The 18418-nt window shown below is 43.9% G+C and overlaps 1 protein-coding gene across 3 annotated transcripts in view; it reads left to right on the plus strand.

Moving 5' to 3' along the window:
* The window catches only part of Kif13b (kinesin family member 13B), a 159657-nt gene that overhangs the window by 101546 nt on the left and 39693 nt on the right, over positions 1-18418 (plus strand). For all 3 annotated transcript variants that reach the window (XM_021181269.1, XM_021181270.1, XM_029469046.1), the window contains exons 22-30: positions 3310-3480; positions 4465-4622; positions 6622-6754; positions 11081-11227; positions 11788-11817; positions 13435-13534; positions 13703-13829; positions 14509-14564; positions 16639-16760. In XM_021181269.1, coding sequence (XP_021036928.1) covers positions 3310-3480; positions 4465-4622; positions 6622-6754; positions 11081-11227; positions 11788-11817; positions 13435-13534; positions 13703-13829; positions 14509-14564; positions 16639-16760 — 1044 coding nt within the window. The remainder of the gene's footprint in view (positions 1-3309; positions 3481-4464; positions 4623-6621; positions 6755-11080; positions 11228-11787; positions 11818-13434; positions 13535-13702; positions 13830-14508; positions 14565-16638; positions 16761-18418) is intronic.

Genomic DNA, 18418 nt, shown 5'->3' on the forward strand with positions numbered 1-18418 from the left:
AGAGAGAGAGAGAGAGAGAGAGAGAGAGAGACCCTGTCTTGAAAAACCAAAGAAATAAAAAAACAATAGGAAAAAATAAAAAAATCAGTCAATCAAAATAGTAATCCCTTAAGGCCATGAACCGTGTAGTCAGCTGTCTTAAGTGTCTTTGCTGGGATTACCCAGGTTTCTTTTATCTCCAGATTCTCTCTCTCACCTTGAGATCTGCTTGTAGTGCCTGTGTTGTCCTGTTGCTCTGTTCATTGTCATTGCTTGTCATGCTCAGCGGAGCTAGGCCCAGGTTGGGAGTAGCAAGGCATAATGTACCGTAGAGTAGGAAAGCAAGAGTGTGATATGGGTAGTGGTGTGTTTTTATTTCAAAATTACTGGTTTGTAAAGTTGTCTTCATGTCATAATGAACTCTTAGATTTAATATATATCTTTGACTCCTGGGTATTCATTACTTGTATCAAAGCTCCAATGTTCCTAAATTTGAGTGGTGGCAGTCCCTTCCCACCACAGTTGGCCCATGAACAGTAGACATTTTGCCTCATCTTGTCTACATTTCCTTTTCTGGACCCAGAATCCACCATTTCTTAAGAAGCAGTGTTCATTTAAGTTGGACATACTTAGAGACCAAGCCCTAACTGTAGAGGCTCATTGTGTAAAAAGACAAGGGCAGATAAGACATCACATCGAGAGAAGCTCCTGTGGAAAGTCAAACATGGGGATAGTTTCTGTCCCATGGGTGAGGGAGATGATTGGCCCTACAGACATCTGCGTTTGTTTTCCCAAGATGAAAGATTACGCCCATATTTCTGTTTTCAGAAACATTGCATTGAAAGCTCCAGGTGTCATCAATTCCTGCCACTTCACTTTGGCTCTTTCATGTTGAGCTGCAAATTGAGTGCTATCCTGACACCTTGTGGTGATTTCAATTTTTGTAGTAAAAATTTAAAAAACAACAACAAACAAAAACAGCCAAACCAACAACAACAAAAAGCTCAGCCTATGTGCTTGGTATGTTTTCCTCATTCATGGTCTTTATTCCTGGCAGTCTTAACCCTCAGGAGCTCCTGTAGAGGGCAGGTCAGCAAATCTGATCTTGCCTTTTGTTTATTCCAGCCCTATGCTGAGGATCATTTCTGTCGGAGCTAACTGCTTTCAGATGGAATGCCATCACAAATCAGCATGCGTGTTACGTCTGCTCAGCAGCACCTGGCCCAGCCAACATTCATCTCCCTGCTTTCAGTACTGAGGCCTCACCTCTGTAAAGGCAGACATAAATCTCTGCTTGGAGAAAGCTAAGCTTACACCTTTAATTTACACCACACACAGACTAGTAAGTGACAAGGGTCCTTTTAGGTCTGTGTAATGCTAGGACCTTGTGATCACCCTCACAGCACATTGCCTCATCAAAGATATACAATAGATATTTTATAAATATTTATTTTATTTTATGAAGGTATATAATAATAAATAAACAAACATGTAGAGAGTCTAAAAATATTTCCTGGAAAGTGTACCCTAGAATACTGATGGTCAGTTTGATATGGAGAGAGAAAATACAGCCTGTCAGAGCCTAGCTGCATGGGTGGTTCAAGCTTGTTGATATAACAGGAAGAAATTACATGAAATGACATTGATGTTCATTGTTGACCTGTTTTGTCTATGTTATACAGGAAATCTGCTTTTCGTGATTTTTGTGTCCTCGGAGTCCCTAAATGCCACATTTATAGTTGAGGTTGTATAACTGTGAGAACATATACACCACAGTCCAGTTTATTCTTACTAAATTTATTTACTAGATATGAAGTGACTCAGATGACATAGGAGAAGTGAACAGCTGGAAAATGTTAACTTATGACCAACTCAGTTGTGTGAAAATCCTCCTGGTCAGACTAGATGGCCCAGATTAAAAGTGGATCTTTCTCCCCCAAAGATCCAGATGAGAAGTGAGTCTTCCCACCTCAAACGATTTATTAAGGAAAAAAAAATGCCTTACAGGTGTACCCAACCATTTTGGTTTTAGTTAGCTCCAAATGCAGTCAAGTTGGCTATGAGGAGTAGCCAGCACATATACCATTAGAATGTAGTATAACTAAAAATTCTAGAATTTACTTCATAACTTGGTGGTTTTAACACCATCACAAGCTATCACAGAAACTCCAAATTGAGATCCATATAGTGCTGCGAAAAGTATGAAGAGTGTTAGGCTGCTTTGAGATCTGGCATGGCTCAGTGGTTAAGAGCATTTGCTGCTCTTCCAGAGGACCTTGGTGCTGTGTCCACCAGCTCCTTAACACCATCTCACAACTGCTTGTAACTCCAGCTCCAAGGGGTTCAGAGCTCTCTTCTGAGGGCATCTGCCCACACATCACATTCACTTATACAGACACACAAGGGGTGTGTGTGCGTGTGTGTAAGTGGGGCTAGGGAGATGGCTAAGAGTGGTTAAGAGTATTTGCTGTTCTTTAAAGGACTGGAGGTCAGTTCCTAGAACCCATGTCAGGCAGCTCACGACTTCCTGTTACTCCACCAGATCAGATCCTTTCTTTTGGACTTCACAAGAACCTGCACTCACAGGCATACACTCACACACAGTACACACATCCATATAACTAAAATAATAAAAGTCATTTTAAAAAAGGGCTCAGATGCAGACATTGTCTCTGGGGTCTTGGTCCCATTGGGCATGTGTTTGTGGCCATACTTTGTAATCAGAGACTCTGGGTCCTTTCATCCAGAGCTTCCTTTGAGTGTTTGCTGGCATTCTTCAAGGACAGGGTATCAGTGTAAGTGTCAGTGTAGAAAACAGAAGCTCTGTGGTCTTCACCTCTGTTCTCCCCTCCGCATGCTCAGAGAAATTCCCAATAGGAGTCCAATAAAAACAAAGTGATAGGATTGTAGCACACAGTGTGCGCTGTTTCAGAGCTGAGCTCTTCCCTCTGCTTACGTTATGCTAAAGTAAGCGCTGTCCTCTCCTGAAGGTTTGCTGCTTACTTACTCAGACATGGCTTTGTGCTTTGCTCACTGTGCTGACTGGCTTTGTGCTCCCTTAGGAAATGCTGGGTGATGCTGATTTCCTGAGCCACCTTCTGCAGAAATGACGATGGTATCCTACATCCTGACAAACTAGGATTCAAATGCTCTTGTTAGCTTACCCAGAATTCACTCTAGTGTCTGATTGTTTGTCACCCTGTGTATCCAAGTCCTGGGCCCACACTGAATGAGACATGCCTCACATAGCTGAATGGTTATGACAGAGCCAGGGCAGGACCTGACTCCTTGAGGCCTACTGGTTGAGACTTGAGCCTTCTTTCCTTTCAGGTTAAAATACTCCAAGCCACGGGGCTGCCGCAGCATCTGTGTCACTTTGTCTTCTGCAAATATGACTTCTGGGATCAGCAGGAGCCAGTGACCGTTGCCCCTGAAGTGGATACGTCTTCGTCTCCGACCAGCAAGCAGCCACAGTGTATGGTTGTGTTCGATCATTGCAGTGTGAGTTCTCTTCAGTCTGCCTTGGTGTTCAAGTTATTCATGTAAACACAGCTAAAGAGCGAGTGCTGTGACTTGGTTGGTTGTGCTAGTGTTCGTGTTGGAGTGTTTTCTAGTCGTAGACCAGAGTGTTAGTTCATACAGCATGTCCACAGTCAAGAGTTAACTTCTGTTCAATGAAAAACAAACTTGTGTACATGTATGTATGAGCACTCTTCTCCAGAGGGAGTCTGTTTCATAAAAAGGTTAAAAAAACCAATGTTTTAGTGAAAAGGAAGGTAGGAACAAGACTAGAGACCGCCCTGCTGGGCACCCATGCTCTGCCATGTTGGTTTGGTTACTCTTTTGGCTGGTCCTGACCTGTTATTATTAATGATAATTTTTTTTTTGCGGGCTGAATAAACTAAAAGTAGTGACTATCACTTTGCTTTTGGCTGGATACTATCAGAGCTTGGACTGGCTTTTGCTAGTTTTGACCCACAACAAAAATGAAAACAGGCTCCCAAAACATTGCTAACAAAACAAAATAATTTGCTATTTTTATAGATGAGCCTTTCAAGGTGAGAAGCTTTAAAGTTCAAAGTAATAGCTATATTTGTGTATTTTTTTATTTTAAAAGATTGATTTTATTTTGAATCATGTGTTTCTTTGTGTGTGTGTGTGTTGTGCACGTGAGTCCAGGTGCCTGCAGAGACAAGTGGCACAGTCTCCTGGACCTGGAGTCAGACAGGTGGTTGAGAGTCACCTGAAGTGGATCCTCTGGAAGGGCAGTGCCCAGTCTTAAGCATGGAGCCATCTCTCCAGTCCTTTCAGGGGGTAGCCTGTGTTCACATCACAGTTAATGACCATCTGTCCTCTGAGGAGAGTACGCCACCGTTTCTGTGTTTCCTTCCTGGTATCATTAAGGATTTGACAGACACCTGATTTAAGTGGTTGAAAGACCAAGCAAAAGTGTGTGCTGCTCTGTAATGAGCTGTTGTGTTTCAGGAGTTCAGTGTTAACATCACAGAAGACTTCATTGAATATCTCTCAGAAGGGGCCCTAGCCATTGAAGTATATGGACATAAAATGAATGATCCCCGGAAAAACCCAGCCCTGTGGGATTTGGGGATCATCCAAGCAAAAACAAGGAGTCTTCGGGACAGGTGAATCTTTTAAAAATAATTATCTAAATCATGAATTAATTTTTAATGTATCAATGCTCTGTCTGCATGTACATCTGCATGCCAGAAGAGGGCATCAGATCCTTTTACAGTCGGCCTTGAGCTACCATGGGGTTGTTGGGATTGAATGCAGGACCTCTGGAAGAGCAGCCAGTGCTCTTAACCACTAAGGCACCTCACCAGACCCGACAGGTGAATTTTTTGATATCCACTGGATTTCCATTTCTAGCTTTAAAAATACTGCTGGAGATGACCATCATTTATTTTTACATTATTTTGCTTTCCCTTGTGTATGTGTGGTATGTACATGTGTGCATACATATTTTCATGAGTGGCCGTGTGGTTGTGTGCTAGTGCCTGTGGGAGTCAAAATTGACATGGAATCTTTTCTTCAATCACTCTTCACCTTATTTATTGAGGCACTAGGCCCCTCATTCAAACTCAGAGCTCACTTAGTAGGTCTAGTCTGGTTAGTCAGCTTGCTCTGGGGATCCTGTGTCTGCATGCTTAGAGCTGTAATTATAGGCAGGCATTGATCCATCCAGGAGTTATGTGTGTTTTAGACTCTAGTGGGTCCTCATGCTTCTGCAGCAAGCACTTTAACTATTGAATCATGACCATTATTTTATGAATTAATGGCCACCTTTTCCCAAGTATCACCACTCTAGGGCTGTAGTCTACCAGTAAAATTTCCTTAGTGCACCAAACTTTATAGAACAGTGGAAGAAAGCGTGTGGGCATTTAAGAACCAACAGTAAAATGAAGTTCAGGAGACAGGCCATTTATCATAGTGACTTTTGTCTGATAAACCAGCCATGGAGAGAAGGATGGCAATCTGCGGTAGCATTCAAGTTGACACTGTCTCTAGTTCACAGGTGTTTGTTGTTGGTCACTTGTTTGATTTTGTGCTGCTGATGTTTGAGCCCAGGGCCTCTTGCATGCTAAGCAAGTGCTGCACAGTTCTGCATCCCTAGCCCTTTCCAGTTTTGAGTGCCATTAGTGATGGGAGAAGGGAGCTCATTTGAAGGTATAAGCAATTTCAAAGGGAACGACTCAAGGAGGCGATGTTTTTGCTGCCATCTAATTATAGATGAGAACCAGATTTTCTCTTTTAGCAAATCCTAAATTAGAAGGTGAGATATTTTTCCCCTTAATTTTTTTATTAATTGACCTGAGTGCACAAGGCATGGATGACACCTTCCTATGTGAAGACCATCCTGTATTTGGCTTCTGAGTACTGACTAGAGTATTTCAATCATTGTATAACCATTTTCAAATGTATTTGTCATGATACACCCCCACCCATGAGTGTTCTCTCCCTCCCTCCCTCTCTCTCTCTTTCTCTCTCTCTCTTTCTCTCTGTCTGTGTGCACATGCATGCATGTTTATGTGGATTTGAACTCTGAGCTGTTGTTCTAACCTCACATTGTAATTGTCATTTTCTAAACAAAATAAAAGTGCAAGTGAGGTGTAGCTCAGTGGTAGAGTATTTACTTAGCACATGAAGGCCACCTGAATTTAGTCCTCAAAACTGGAAACAAAGGAAAAACAAAGAGCCATGCTGGGTTGATGCTGTCAGTTTGTCTTTTGGGTCACATTATTTGCCATTATGTGCTGTACATTTCTTTCTGATCTAAAGATCATTGCACTGGGCTTCTTTGTTTACAGTCATTCTCACTGTTAAGAATAGAAGGTCCTAAGCTGTCTGTTTTGAAGTAGAGAGGCATGGATTGGGGGTTTAGAGGTAACTACTCAATCGGCAGGGTGCTTACCTAGCATGCATGAAGCCCTGGGTTTGGTTCACAGTACTGAATAAATTGAGTATGTTGGCATACACTTGGAATCTCAGAAGTATGAGGCAGGAATATTGAAAGTTAAAGGGTACCTTTGACTGTATAGTGAGCTTGAGCACAACCTGCTATATATGAAACCCTGCCTAAAAAAGAAGTGTAATTTCTTAAGACCTGCATATATTTCCTAGGTGGAGTGAAGTCACCAGAAAGTTGGAATTTTGGGTTCAGATCTTGGAACAGAATGAGAATGGTGATTACTGTCCAGTGGAAGTAATTGCTGCAAAAGATGTCCCCACAGGAGGGATCTTCCAGCTCCGACAGGTACCAGCATTGTGACATCATAGTAAATTCCTCGACGCTCGATGGAATATAGTGGATTCTTTTGAACAGAATTTTTTTTTTAAGACTTATTTATTTATTTTATGTATATGAGTACACTGTGGCTGTCTTCAGTCACACCAGAAGAGGGCATCAGATCCCATCACAGATGGTTGTGAGGTTGTGAGCCACCATGTGGTTGCTGGGAATTGAACTCAGGACCTCTAGAAGAGCAGCCAGTGCTCTTAACCGCTGAGCCATCTCTCCAGCCCCTGAACAGAACTTTTAATAATAATGATGATGGTCAAGCCCATTTCTCTGAAATAGTTAAATGTATTGGCATTTGTTTATCTATTGTATATGTTTGTGGATAGGTAATGCCACTGTGCACATGTAGAAGTCAGAGGACAACTTGTGAGACTTGGTTTTCTCTTTTCCTTCAACATATAGTCCTGGGTTTGAAATCAGGGTGTTAGGTGATAGTGGAAAGGTCCTTTATGTAGCCATCTCCCTGACCTCTTTCTAGGTTTTCATTTTCAATCCCATTTTTTTATACATAAAAATATTCTCTTATGTCATGGGCATTTTCTTCTATTGTCAGAAGTCTCACTACTTAATGATGTTTTAAAAGTAGTTTCTAAAAGGGTTGAAAATAAGCCTTTTGAAAAATATTTTTATTATTTTGTATATGTCTGTATATGTGTGAGTTTGTATGCCACAGGATGCAGTGCAGGTCAGAGGATAACTTGGAAAAGTGAGTTCTCTCTGCTGTTTGGGCCTTGACAGTTGAACTCAGGTCATTAGGCTTGAAGCAAGCACCTTTACTGGCTGAGCCTTCTTGTTGGGTTGAAAAGGAGAAGTGTTCAAGGAAAACTTAGAATTGAGGAGGGTGACTTAGGGCAGACGTACCAGGAAGCTTCGTGTGCTCAAGAACATGAGTTCAAAGCTGCACAGAGAAAGAGAGAGCACTGACTATGCAGGGGAGGACTGCTGGCTCTCTGCTGGCCCTCCAGGGCCTAGCAGTGGACTTGTGAGCTCCTTCACCTGGAACACGGAGAAGGGGTTAGCACCAGTGTTGTGGGTTTGCGTGAGAATTAGGAGAGTGTTGTATAAAGCCCTGTGCTTGACACATGGCAGGAGTGTGTGTGGCTGAGTCCATGCAATGTAGACTATGGATCCCTCACTGATCACCCAGGTGAGTGGCCATCTGTCAGTCTGTGCTGCTGACCAACAGTGACAGGGCAGGTTTACATATGGAGATATGTAATTAATCTGTTCAGTCTTCACTGTGAAGGTTTTCTGTGTATGTCCACATACCCTCCTCTTGCTGATCCTTCCTTTTCCCAAACCGTCTTCTCTTCTGCTTTCATGTTACATATCAGAGACAGTGGAAAACCTCAGAGTAATTGGTACACATAATTGGAAGTATTCTTTTTACGACACTGTGCCTCATTTCAAAAATCTAGTAGGCTGTTCTCTAGAGTTTTCATACTTTAAGATATAACACTAGGGGGCTGGAGAGATGGCTCGGTGATTAAGAATACTTTCTTCTCTGCCAGCTCTCAAGTTTGATTCCCAGCACCCAGGTCACATGGCTCCCAATCACCAGTAACTCCATCCCTAGGCCGTCTGTGGGCCCTACATCATGACATCTATTCACAAAGGCACACACACACACACACACACACACATAAACAAAAATAATAAATCTTTAAAAACCCATATTATTAGAATTGCTTTCGAAATGAATGTTAAAAGCATTCAGAGAAAAATATGAGGAATGGCTGAAGGAAAGAGTGTCTGCTTAAATATTTAAATTTCAGATTAATGTAGAAGGTGGAAGCAAATGAGTTTCTTCTGATGCATTCATCCATAGGTGAGAGACTTAGAACAAAAGGGAAGGATTCTCATCCACAGTATTATGCAGAGACATGGCACTGTAGGGAGACACAGATGAATTTCTGAGGGTGAAGATCTTTCCCTAGGCATTTTTCTTGGCGGCCTTAGGAAGTCATCTTAGGAAGCCAGGATAGGTGCCTTTTCTGAAGCTTACTGTCAGCTGGATGTTTCAGTGTCAGTTGTACCTCAGACCCTTGACTGAGTGCCCAGAGATGCCAGGAAGGCTTCAGCGAAGGATGAGCATCCTCACCTCAGTGCTGAGAAAGACACTCCAGCTTGGTAAAGGGGTCCTCTCTCAGGTGACAGCGTAAGGACTCAAGGTGGGGCTCTGCTTGAGCGAAGGCCCTTGTAAGAGGGAAGTGAGATGATAGAGGCTGTCACAGAAGCTTGGGCAGCTTGTTGGGCTCACCTGAATTTGATGTTCAAAATTGGGCCACACTGCTCTTGAATGGGACAGTGGCAGGGTAAGGGCTGTTTGTAACCATGGTGAGATGCTGCAGGAACAGACAGGGACCACAGTAGGTGGAATGGGGTTCAGAGTAGTGGCTGAGAGAATGTCCCAAAGTGTTCTCTGAGACAGCAAGCCTTCCTCTGTCTTCCATAGTATGCTTCAAATATTCAGGATAGGCTAAAGAGACAGAAGGCAGCTTCTTGAAATGATGAAGTGACCTTAGACTTAATAAAGTGGGTAAAGGTGCTTGCCACATAATCCTGAAGACCCAAGTTCAGTCTCTGGGACCTAGTGAAGAGGAAAGGTGAGAAGGGACTGTAAAGTGGTCATCTGACCTGCAGTGTGGACCATGGCATTCACCCTCATATGCACACACACACAAGGGTAATAATAATAACAATGAAACCAAACATGTTTACTGAGTGACTTTTCCCATAACATATCAGATGCACACTCCTTGGAAGTGTTCAGATCGGTGACTGTCCATCAGATGTTGTTGGTCTGAGCCTGTGGTTGCCTGAGTAGATGTTCCTGGCTGTGCAAAACCCTTGGGAGCTTAAATTCTAGATGAGAGGAAAAGTAATTGACTTAAAATTGGATGTTAAGTTCTGTTGCTTAGATGCTCTTCTCTGTTCTACCATGCTTGGTGATACCAAGAACTCTTCCCAGTGTCTGCCTAAGTGTGCGGAGTCACAGGGCTTGTTCTGGACACACCCACGCACGGTCAGTCCTCATCACATTTGCAGCTTAATTTCTTTAATTCTGTGAAAAGGGCATTGTATACAGGTCAATTCTTATCTTTTTTATTATTTGTTTGTTTATTTATTTGTTTGTTTGTTTATTGTTTCAGAATAGGGTTTCTCTTTGTATCCCTGGCTGATCTGGACTTGCTCTATAGATCAGGCTGGCCTAGAATGCACAGAAATTTGCCTGTCTCTGCCTCCCTAGGGATTAAAGGTGTGCTTCACCACTGCCTGGCAGTTCTTATCTTTAAAACAAGACTGAATCCCAACTTTGGTACCCTGTGCTTTAACATATGTAGGCTGCAAGTGTTTTTCTGCACCAGTTGCTTAGTGACAGGTACAGGACATCACACTTTAAACAGTTGTCCACATTCCATATAGGTCTACTACCTTGTTCTTCATGGCACTTCAGAGTTCTTATCCATGTACTTGATTGTCGAGTTGCTGGGGCAAAGGTGGCTTACAGTTTGAAGTCACCTAGCCCTTGACCAAGCTTGGCCAGTTTAAATCCCTGTCCCACAGGATTGACACTATTTGTTTCATAACCGTGATCTCTGTTGGAAGTAACTTCTCACTTAGTAGGTTGAAATAAAAGCTCTCATGGTTACCTTGTCTGGAAGTTGGCCTTTTTCAGTCTAGGTCTCATTAGGTAGCCCCAGAACTGTATGCAGCCCAGGATAGCCTAGAACTCTATGCAGCTCAGGATAACCTCAAGCGTGGAGATCTCCCTGCCCATTTCTGGAGTACTAAAGTTACAGTGTGAACCACCACACCTGGCTCAGTTGAACACTTTTTATTAATTAGACACTGTTTGCATTTCCTTTGCTTGTAAGTTTTCATTTACCTGGTGTTTTGTTGCATACCAGCGCCAGAATTTTCCAGGCTGAGCCAGGAGGATTGCCTTGAATTCAAAATTAGGCCAGTGTAGGTAGGCCAGAGCTACATAGCAAGCCCCTATTGTTCATTAAAATAATTTTCTTTTAGTTTCTTATTATTTAGGAATTATAGAAAAATATGCTCATTTTGATTTTCTGTCTGTTTGAAAGAAAATTCATTTTCCTGACTAGGTTAGAATTTATGCTTTAGTACTTAACAGTTATGAGGTAGATGAATGTCTCTAAAGGCAATTGCATTTTTCTATATCAGCCTATAGGGGTCTCTCTAAACCAGAGTTTTGAAACTCATGAAGCTGATTTTGTGTGTTTGTGTATATGTTCCCAAATCTCTGTGTTGCAGGGGCAGTCTCGGCGAGTTCAAGTTGAAGTGAAGTCTGTGCAGGAGTCAGGAACTTTACCACTGATGGAAGAGTGCATATTGTCAGTTGGCATTGGGTGTGTGAAAGTTAGGCCACTCCGGTCCCCTAAGATCCACGAGAATGTCCATGTAAGTTTCTGGGCCTGCTCTGTGCTTTTTAAAAGGCAACAGCAGAGCAGAATCGTTTGAGACTGCCACCCCTGCCCCACCATTGGTGTCTCCTTCAGTGCACTGTCTTGACAAGAGCCCCTGTACTAAGCTGTTACTATGCTTTGTCCTGTTGTGTGGTGAACTGAGAGTTAAAACCTCTCAGCCTGGCAAACCACCAAGCCTAGCAGTGATTAACTTCCTCCCATGGCCCACCCCCTGAAGAACCCCCACTGGCTGGTAAAGACTCTTTGCCAGCAGGTGTTTGATTTCCCCTGGAGTAGGGGGTGGTGAGCCCAGCAGGGAGAGCATTGTACTGGGTCTGAAAAGGTCAGGGGAGCCTCTCCACTCCCCCCTAGAAGCTCCAAGTCTTACCAGCTTCAACACGGGATGGCTGGTAAGGCTGGGTGGGAGGCCAAGGTGTGATGTCTCAATTAGACAAGAAGACAGGAACTGGGGGAGAACATAGTGGTTGTGGTTGGAGGCCTGATGTGGGGGTAAATAATTGTTTTGGTTCTACATAATACGTTGTTTTCTTTTAGGAGGAAGAGGAGGACATGGACAGCTACCAGGTAATTGAGCACCTGTTGGCCTCATCAAATCAGCTTGATTCAAGTACTTAATTACACAGGCCAGGATCTTTCTGCACTGCTACTTGATAATTAAACAATTCTGCTTTTCCCAAAAAGTCAAACAAAGTATCAAATGGCTGTGTATTGTAGGGGTTCATGGGCTAGGATTAGGACACCCTGTGACAAAGTCCTTTCTTAATCAGGGACACTGCATTGGCCTGTTTACAAAGCCACCTCCCAGCTACCTTGCCCGGGCTCCCCTTGAGCTGAGCCACCCATGGGCTTAGGGAATATATGGGTGTGTGCGCGCACATGCGCGTGCACATCTATTTCTGCGTCTTACATGTGTGAGACTAGGTCACCCTGAATGCCCCCTTCCTTGAGCTGTCCATTAGTTTTGGAGGTTTTGTTACCCCTGTCGTTTCTTTTCCTAATGTGCCAGATTTTGTTTGTCTCTGAAGTTGCATCTTGTTGTCATCGTTTAGAACTGCCCAGGCTCTTTGGAGCCTGATTATGTCATCTGCTGTAGTCACTCTCCTGGCTTTGCATCATCCTAATTTGATAGAAATGTCTGCTTTCCTATAAGTCACTGATTAAAAGAAAAAAAGGCAGGAGAAAAACCTCACCATATCAGCTGGGTGGAACTCAGAGTATGAACTAAGAGAATGGAGTCTTCTTTTAAACGGACATCATCCCATTCATCACTGCTTTCTGGATGTGGTATTTGAGGCCCCTGTGATTGCACTTAGAGGAGATGCACAGCATGTTTCTCCATCTTGTCCACAGGAATGTCATAGGCTATTTGGTTAAGTGTGCTGTTGAAATCCAGACACTGACATCTGCAGCATTCCTCTGAACCACCAGCCCCTAACCATGTTACTAAAGGAAGTGAGGTCAGGCTGGCGTGCCGGCAGGTGCTGACTGGTGGAGTTCAGTCTGTCAGTAACCACCCCTGTTGTCTCGCCCACTACTACCTCCCAAATATGCCCAAGGAGTAGAAGCATGTGCTGTTGGAGGTGGCTAGACACTTGAAAGCTTCTTTCTGGTAGCTCTGAGGAGTGAACATTTGAAGCTTGTTAAGTACAGTTTGTGTTTCTTGTCCAGCCAGGCAGCCTCACAGAAGATGTTGTTTCTCATGGGTGGAGTTAAGCAAGTACAAAGAGAGCAATTCCTAAAGGCCTGTCCACTCTACAGTCCACTAATGCTTCCTGCTCTGGGAGTGGTGATTTGAATTGTAGGTAGAGTCACTTGTTGGCCCTTCGTGCTGGGCTGGCCCGAAGCTCAGGTGGTAGACTGCTTGCCTTGCATTCAGTTTTCATGTCCCGATTATTCTGGGCGTGGTGACAGAAGCCTATGACAGAAGCCTGTGATCATCCAGCACTCTTAGGTGGGAACAGAGACTCATCAGGTTGACGTCATCTTTAGCTCCATAGTGAATGAGTTCCAGGCCAGTCTAGGTTTTATGAGACATTGTCTTTGAAAAAGAAAAGAAGGAAAAAAGGATAGTTGTTGCATGCTGCTTATGTCTTAGAGTTAGGAGAGTAAGGTTAATTTGGGGAGTGTCTAGTTTAAGCGTGTTGCCTGGATATTGCATTGAGTGTGGCTATTTTCTTTCAGGATAGGGATCTAGAGCGGCTCCGTAGAAAATGGCTCAATGCATTAACCAAACGTCAAGAATACTTGGATCAACAGCTGCAGAAGCTTGTCAGTAAACATGGTAGGAAGAAAAGTTAGACATTTCCCTCTCACCCCTTCCTCCCTCCCTCCCACCCTCTGCTGCATGCACATATACTCACACAGTACTCCCTGCCCTGCACTAAATCTGTCTTAACTGTGGGAACAGCAAGCAGAATTGCTAGACCTAACCCTAACTCTGCTCTTCTAGACAAAACTGAGGATGATGCTGACCGAGAGGCACAGCTCCTGGAGATGCGGCTGACGCTCACAGAGGAAAGAAATGCAGTGATGGTGCCTTCTGCTGGGAGTGGCATTCCGGGGGCCCCAGCAGAATGGTAAGGTCCTACAGTGTGTCTTCTGAAAGCCTCAGGGATGACCAGGCACCTCGCTTCCCACTTGTATTTTGCAGTGCTCTAGTTAATGAATGGATTGTTCATAATGAGAACTGAGATATTGAAAGACTGTTAAATTATTTTCATGAGTTGGATATGACTATGGCTTGAAACTTTTATTAAATAATATTGTTATTGGCCAAGGTAATTAGGATTTCTGAGAACTTAAATCAATATTTAGTACCACTGCACTTAGCATTAAAAAATAGTTAATATGTTAATTACTTGGATCATTTGTTCCCTTAAAAGAATGTTAGGTCATTATGCAGTTAGAAAACTGCATCTCAACCAGTTTTTGGTTTTGGTGCTTAAGCTGTGCTGTCAGCAAATGTTCTCTGACACTTGACTGGAATTAAAGATAGCAAAGCAAGAAGCCACAAGGATCCCTTAAGTATGCCATTTGTCAAAAAAGCAAGCTTTAGACGGCTGCTGGTGAACTGGTGAGTCTGTGAGAGTGAGCTCCTATGCCCCAGCACTGGACGGCTCCTGCAGTCAATCACGAGCCTCGTCACACTGTCTTAGAGGGACATCATTGCTCAGGCCATTCTCCCCAAGGGTACATGTGATCCTGAGGGACTGCTGTGTCTCAGATACTGTACATAACCTGTCCTTCACGTTTTAGGACCCCAGTGCCTGGGATGGAGACCCACATTCCTGTTATATTTCTTGACTTAAATGGTAAGTTAGAGGTGGCTTCCAGAGGCTTACCTTGACAACACAGTGACAGGGTAATCCTTTATACATCTAGCCAATCATGTTTCGGGGTGTACTCACCCTGATATAGGCTCAGTGCTCTGTGTGTGGTGTTCTGATGTTGGACAAGGGCTGTAAATCTCAATATCAGTCTTGCTGTGGTGTGCAACCCCCACCTTTTCTCCCATTTCTGTCCATCTCTTTCCATCCTTTGAGCCTTATGCATGCTAGACCAGTGTGCTGCCAGTGAGCTAGCTGCAGCCTAGCCCAGCAGCTCTGGCTGTGGTGCTCACATCTCCCTGTGGCTTCCTGCTTCTCTGAGGTGCTTTATTTCCCTACCCACTTAGGGGATTTGTCCACACTGATCTGTGTTCCACTTCAGTGCTCTGAAGAAAATGTCTCTCTGGAAAGGACCAACAACCAGGGATACTGTTTTCTTAGCATTATTTAATGACTTTCTCAGCCTTTTTGTGAGTTCCTGTGAACTTAACCTTACTTGCTTATTTTTCTTTTTACATAACTGTTGTTTTCCCCAGCCCCCGCACAGCCATTCCACCAGTCTCTGTCTATAGGAGGGAAAAGAGAAAATGCAAAGGTAGGTTAGGGAGCTAAAAATAAGAAGTCAGCAGTTAAGCTCCACGAAACACCTGCAGAAGTGTGTATTACCACAAACTTCCCTAAATAGAGAAGCCTGGGCATCCTCAAGTGGTTCCCTTTACTGAGTGGAAGTGTGTTCGCATGCCTGAGGGGCCCAGCATCTGTGCCCTTGAGGTCTCACGTGTGCACAGGTTAGAGAGACGTGGGGCACCCATACCGGCTGTCCATCCTGGGAGGTGAGAGCTGTTACAGAGCTGTCACAGGGCACTGTCTTCCTTGTGCTCTTGAGCCTGGGAGGCTGAGACGCTCTGGCCTGATCTCATGCTGGGCTTCCTGGGCAGCTGAAAAACAGGCCTCCAAGGGATTGGGGAGGATTGAAGTTTAGGAAGATTTCTTAGCTGTGCCTTTATTTTGTCCTCAGAATGTTTTTGTAAGCATAGGAAGTCCTGGATGTTGCCGTGACATTTTTATGTACATACATTATGCCTTCCTTCTCTGCACCCTCTCACCTATCCTTCTGTCTCTGCTGTACCCTCTTCATGAGTCCCTCTCTTCAGCCAAGCCATTCTCCCGCATTCATATCATGTAGGTAGGAAGGCAGAAGAACAGACAGATCTAGATTTGCAAATGAGAAAGAATGTAGCATTTGTGTGCTTCTCCCCCACTACTGTCTTTTTTCTCCTCTTCCTCCCTCCCGTTAGACAATTCCTGCCCCTCACCCAGGGTTTTTCCCTGTTACTTTTATACTATTACGGGGAAAAGATCTATGTCTTCTTGTGTTTGGCTTATTTCACTTAACAGGATGAGCTCTTGATCCACTCATTTTCTTGGAAATGAGAGAAAGTCATGCTTCTTTATGGCTGAATAAAGTCCATTGTGTAGATATAGCACATTAGCCGGGAATCTGCAGGGTCATCAGAGCTTTGTTCAGCATGCCACACTCTAGTGGTCTGCACAAGCACACCTCCTTTGCTTTGTAGGCACAAGCCTAAGGGATGGGCACTGGGAACTCAGGCTCGGGGCCGAGCGACCACAGGGCCCTGTGCAGTTGCCAGGTCCATTAGCCAGTCTGCACTTTTGTTAGGCTTAACTGTGAGGAATCGCTCTCGCTTTCTTCGTGTTTCTTAAGTGCACTAAAGGGTGGGGAGATTGGGCTGTGATCCCATCATTACCATTTATGAGCAGACCTCTCATAACCTCTTAGGTATCTTGGCTTCGTTTGCCTTCCATGTAAAATATGACACACGGGGAGCGGCTCGGGTAATTTCTTGAAGCACTTTCTGGCTTTTGGATCTGTGAACTATTAAATGGTTATTATCAGTGTCATGCGAGATTGCAGGGCAGAAAGCAAGTGAAGTTTGAAGTAGAATTTTAATAATAAGCGTGTTGGTTCAGCCAGTGGGGCTGGGAGGAGGGGTGTCCTTGAAAGCAGCCTGGTATTAAGTGAAAGCTGTGCTTCCAGCGGATGATTTCAGCTCTCAGGATAATCTCGATGACCCAGAAGCAGGATGGGATGCTACCCTGACTGGGGAAGAGGAGGAGGAGTTCTTTGAGCTGCAGATTGTGAAACAACACGATGGAGAGGTAAGTCAGCACACCCCTGGAGAGCAGACAAGAAGCTTAGATGTCAGCAATGAGTGGCCTCCACAGTGTAAGGGAAAACTCTATCAGTACTTAGAGTGAAGTTTGACCCTCACACCCAGTTCCTCTCTCTTCTCCCTTCCGTTTTTGGTGAGGGACCCATGTCAGTGTGGACAGTATCCACTGGTGTGGCTGTGCTCTGTTCTCAACCCTGAGTGCAAGAGAGGTGGCTGTGGATTCCTCTGAAGTACATAGCACTCCAGGCTGGAAGGATGCTGACTGTGGTATTTGCTCTGCAGTTCCTTCATAAGAATGTCTTTATTACAGGGCCTCACTGTGCAGCTCTGGCTAGCTTAGAACTGTCTAGGTAGCGGGGCGTGGTGGCGCATGCCTTTAATCCCAGCACTCGGAAGGCAGAGGCAGGCAGATTTCTGAGTTCAAGGCCAGCCTAGTCTACAAAGTGAGTTCCAGGACAGCCAGGGCTATACAGAGAAACCCTGTCTTGAAAAACAAAAAAACAAAAAACAAAATAATAACAACAACAAAAAAGAACTGTCTAGGTAGAACAGACTGGCCTCAGACTCACAGATCTACTACCTTTGCCTCCCAAGTGCCAGGATTAAAGGTATGGATCACCAAACCTGACTGAAGAGTTCTTTTTTTTATTATTATTTTTTAAAAGATTTATTTATTTACTATATGTAAGTACATTGTAGCTGTCTCAGACACTCCAGAAGAGGGCATCAGATTTCGTTATGAATGGTTGTGAGCCACCATGTGGTTGCTGGGATTTGAACTCTGGACCTTCAGAAGAGGTCAGCGCTCTTAACCACTGAGCCATCTCGCCAGCCCCTGAAGAGTTCTTTAAGAGAAGAAAAAGAAAGGCCTAGTGGTATACATCTATAGTGCTGGCATTTGGGAGGCTAAGGCATGGGGATCATGAATTCAAAATCAGCATGAGTCACATAGTGAGATCTTGTCTTAGAATAAAAAAAAAAGGAAGGCTGGAGAGATGGCACTGTGCTCTTCCAAAGGTCGTGAGTTCAATTCCTGGCAACCCCATGGTAGCTCACAACCAACTGTAATGGGATCTAGTTCCCTCTTCTGGTGTGTCTGAAGACAGCTACAGTGTACTCATATACATAAGATAAATCTTTTTTTTTTTTTTTTTTTTTTTTAAAGCAAAAGAATAAATGAAGGCATTGAGGCAGACTCATGGTCTCATGGTTGAATCTGTGTGATGAGCATAATCCTGGGGCTTTATTTCCTAATTTTGAATATGCTTGACACATGATATCAGCAGTATAGTATCTGAGAAACTCAGAGGTGAGACATCTACTGTTGGGCATTAGCCCTGTTCCCCTTGTTCACACGGTGCCCTGCCTTAGCCCTGAGCCTGTTTGTGTTAGATGTGACAAGACAGGCTTGGGATCAGTATATGTAAAAGTAGACTATGGGGCCATGACAGCTACTGCAGTTTGCAATTGTGGACTGAGAACATGGACAAAACCAAATCAGGTACCATCCTGTCGATTGCCTGGATGTGACACTTACCTACAGTTTACTTGAAAGTGACGGGGCACAGGCTAAAATAGACAATGTTTTCAGTGGGTGGCCAAGGAACAGTACACGAAGTCCACTGAAGCTTTTTAAGCTTTCTT

This window comes from Mus caroli, chromosome 14 (assembly GCF_900094665.2).
Source record: "Mus caroli chromosome 14, CAROLI_EIJ_v1.1, whole genome shotgun sequence".
In the NCBI taxonomy this organism is placed as follows: domain Eukaryota; kingdom Metazoa; phylum Chordata; class Mammalia; order Rodentia; family Muridae; genus Mus; species Mus caroli.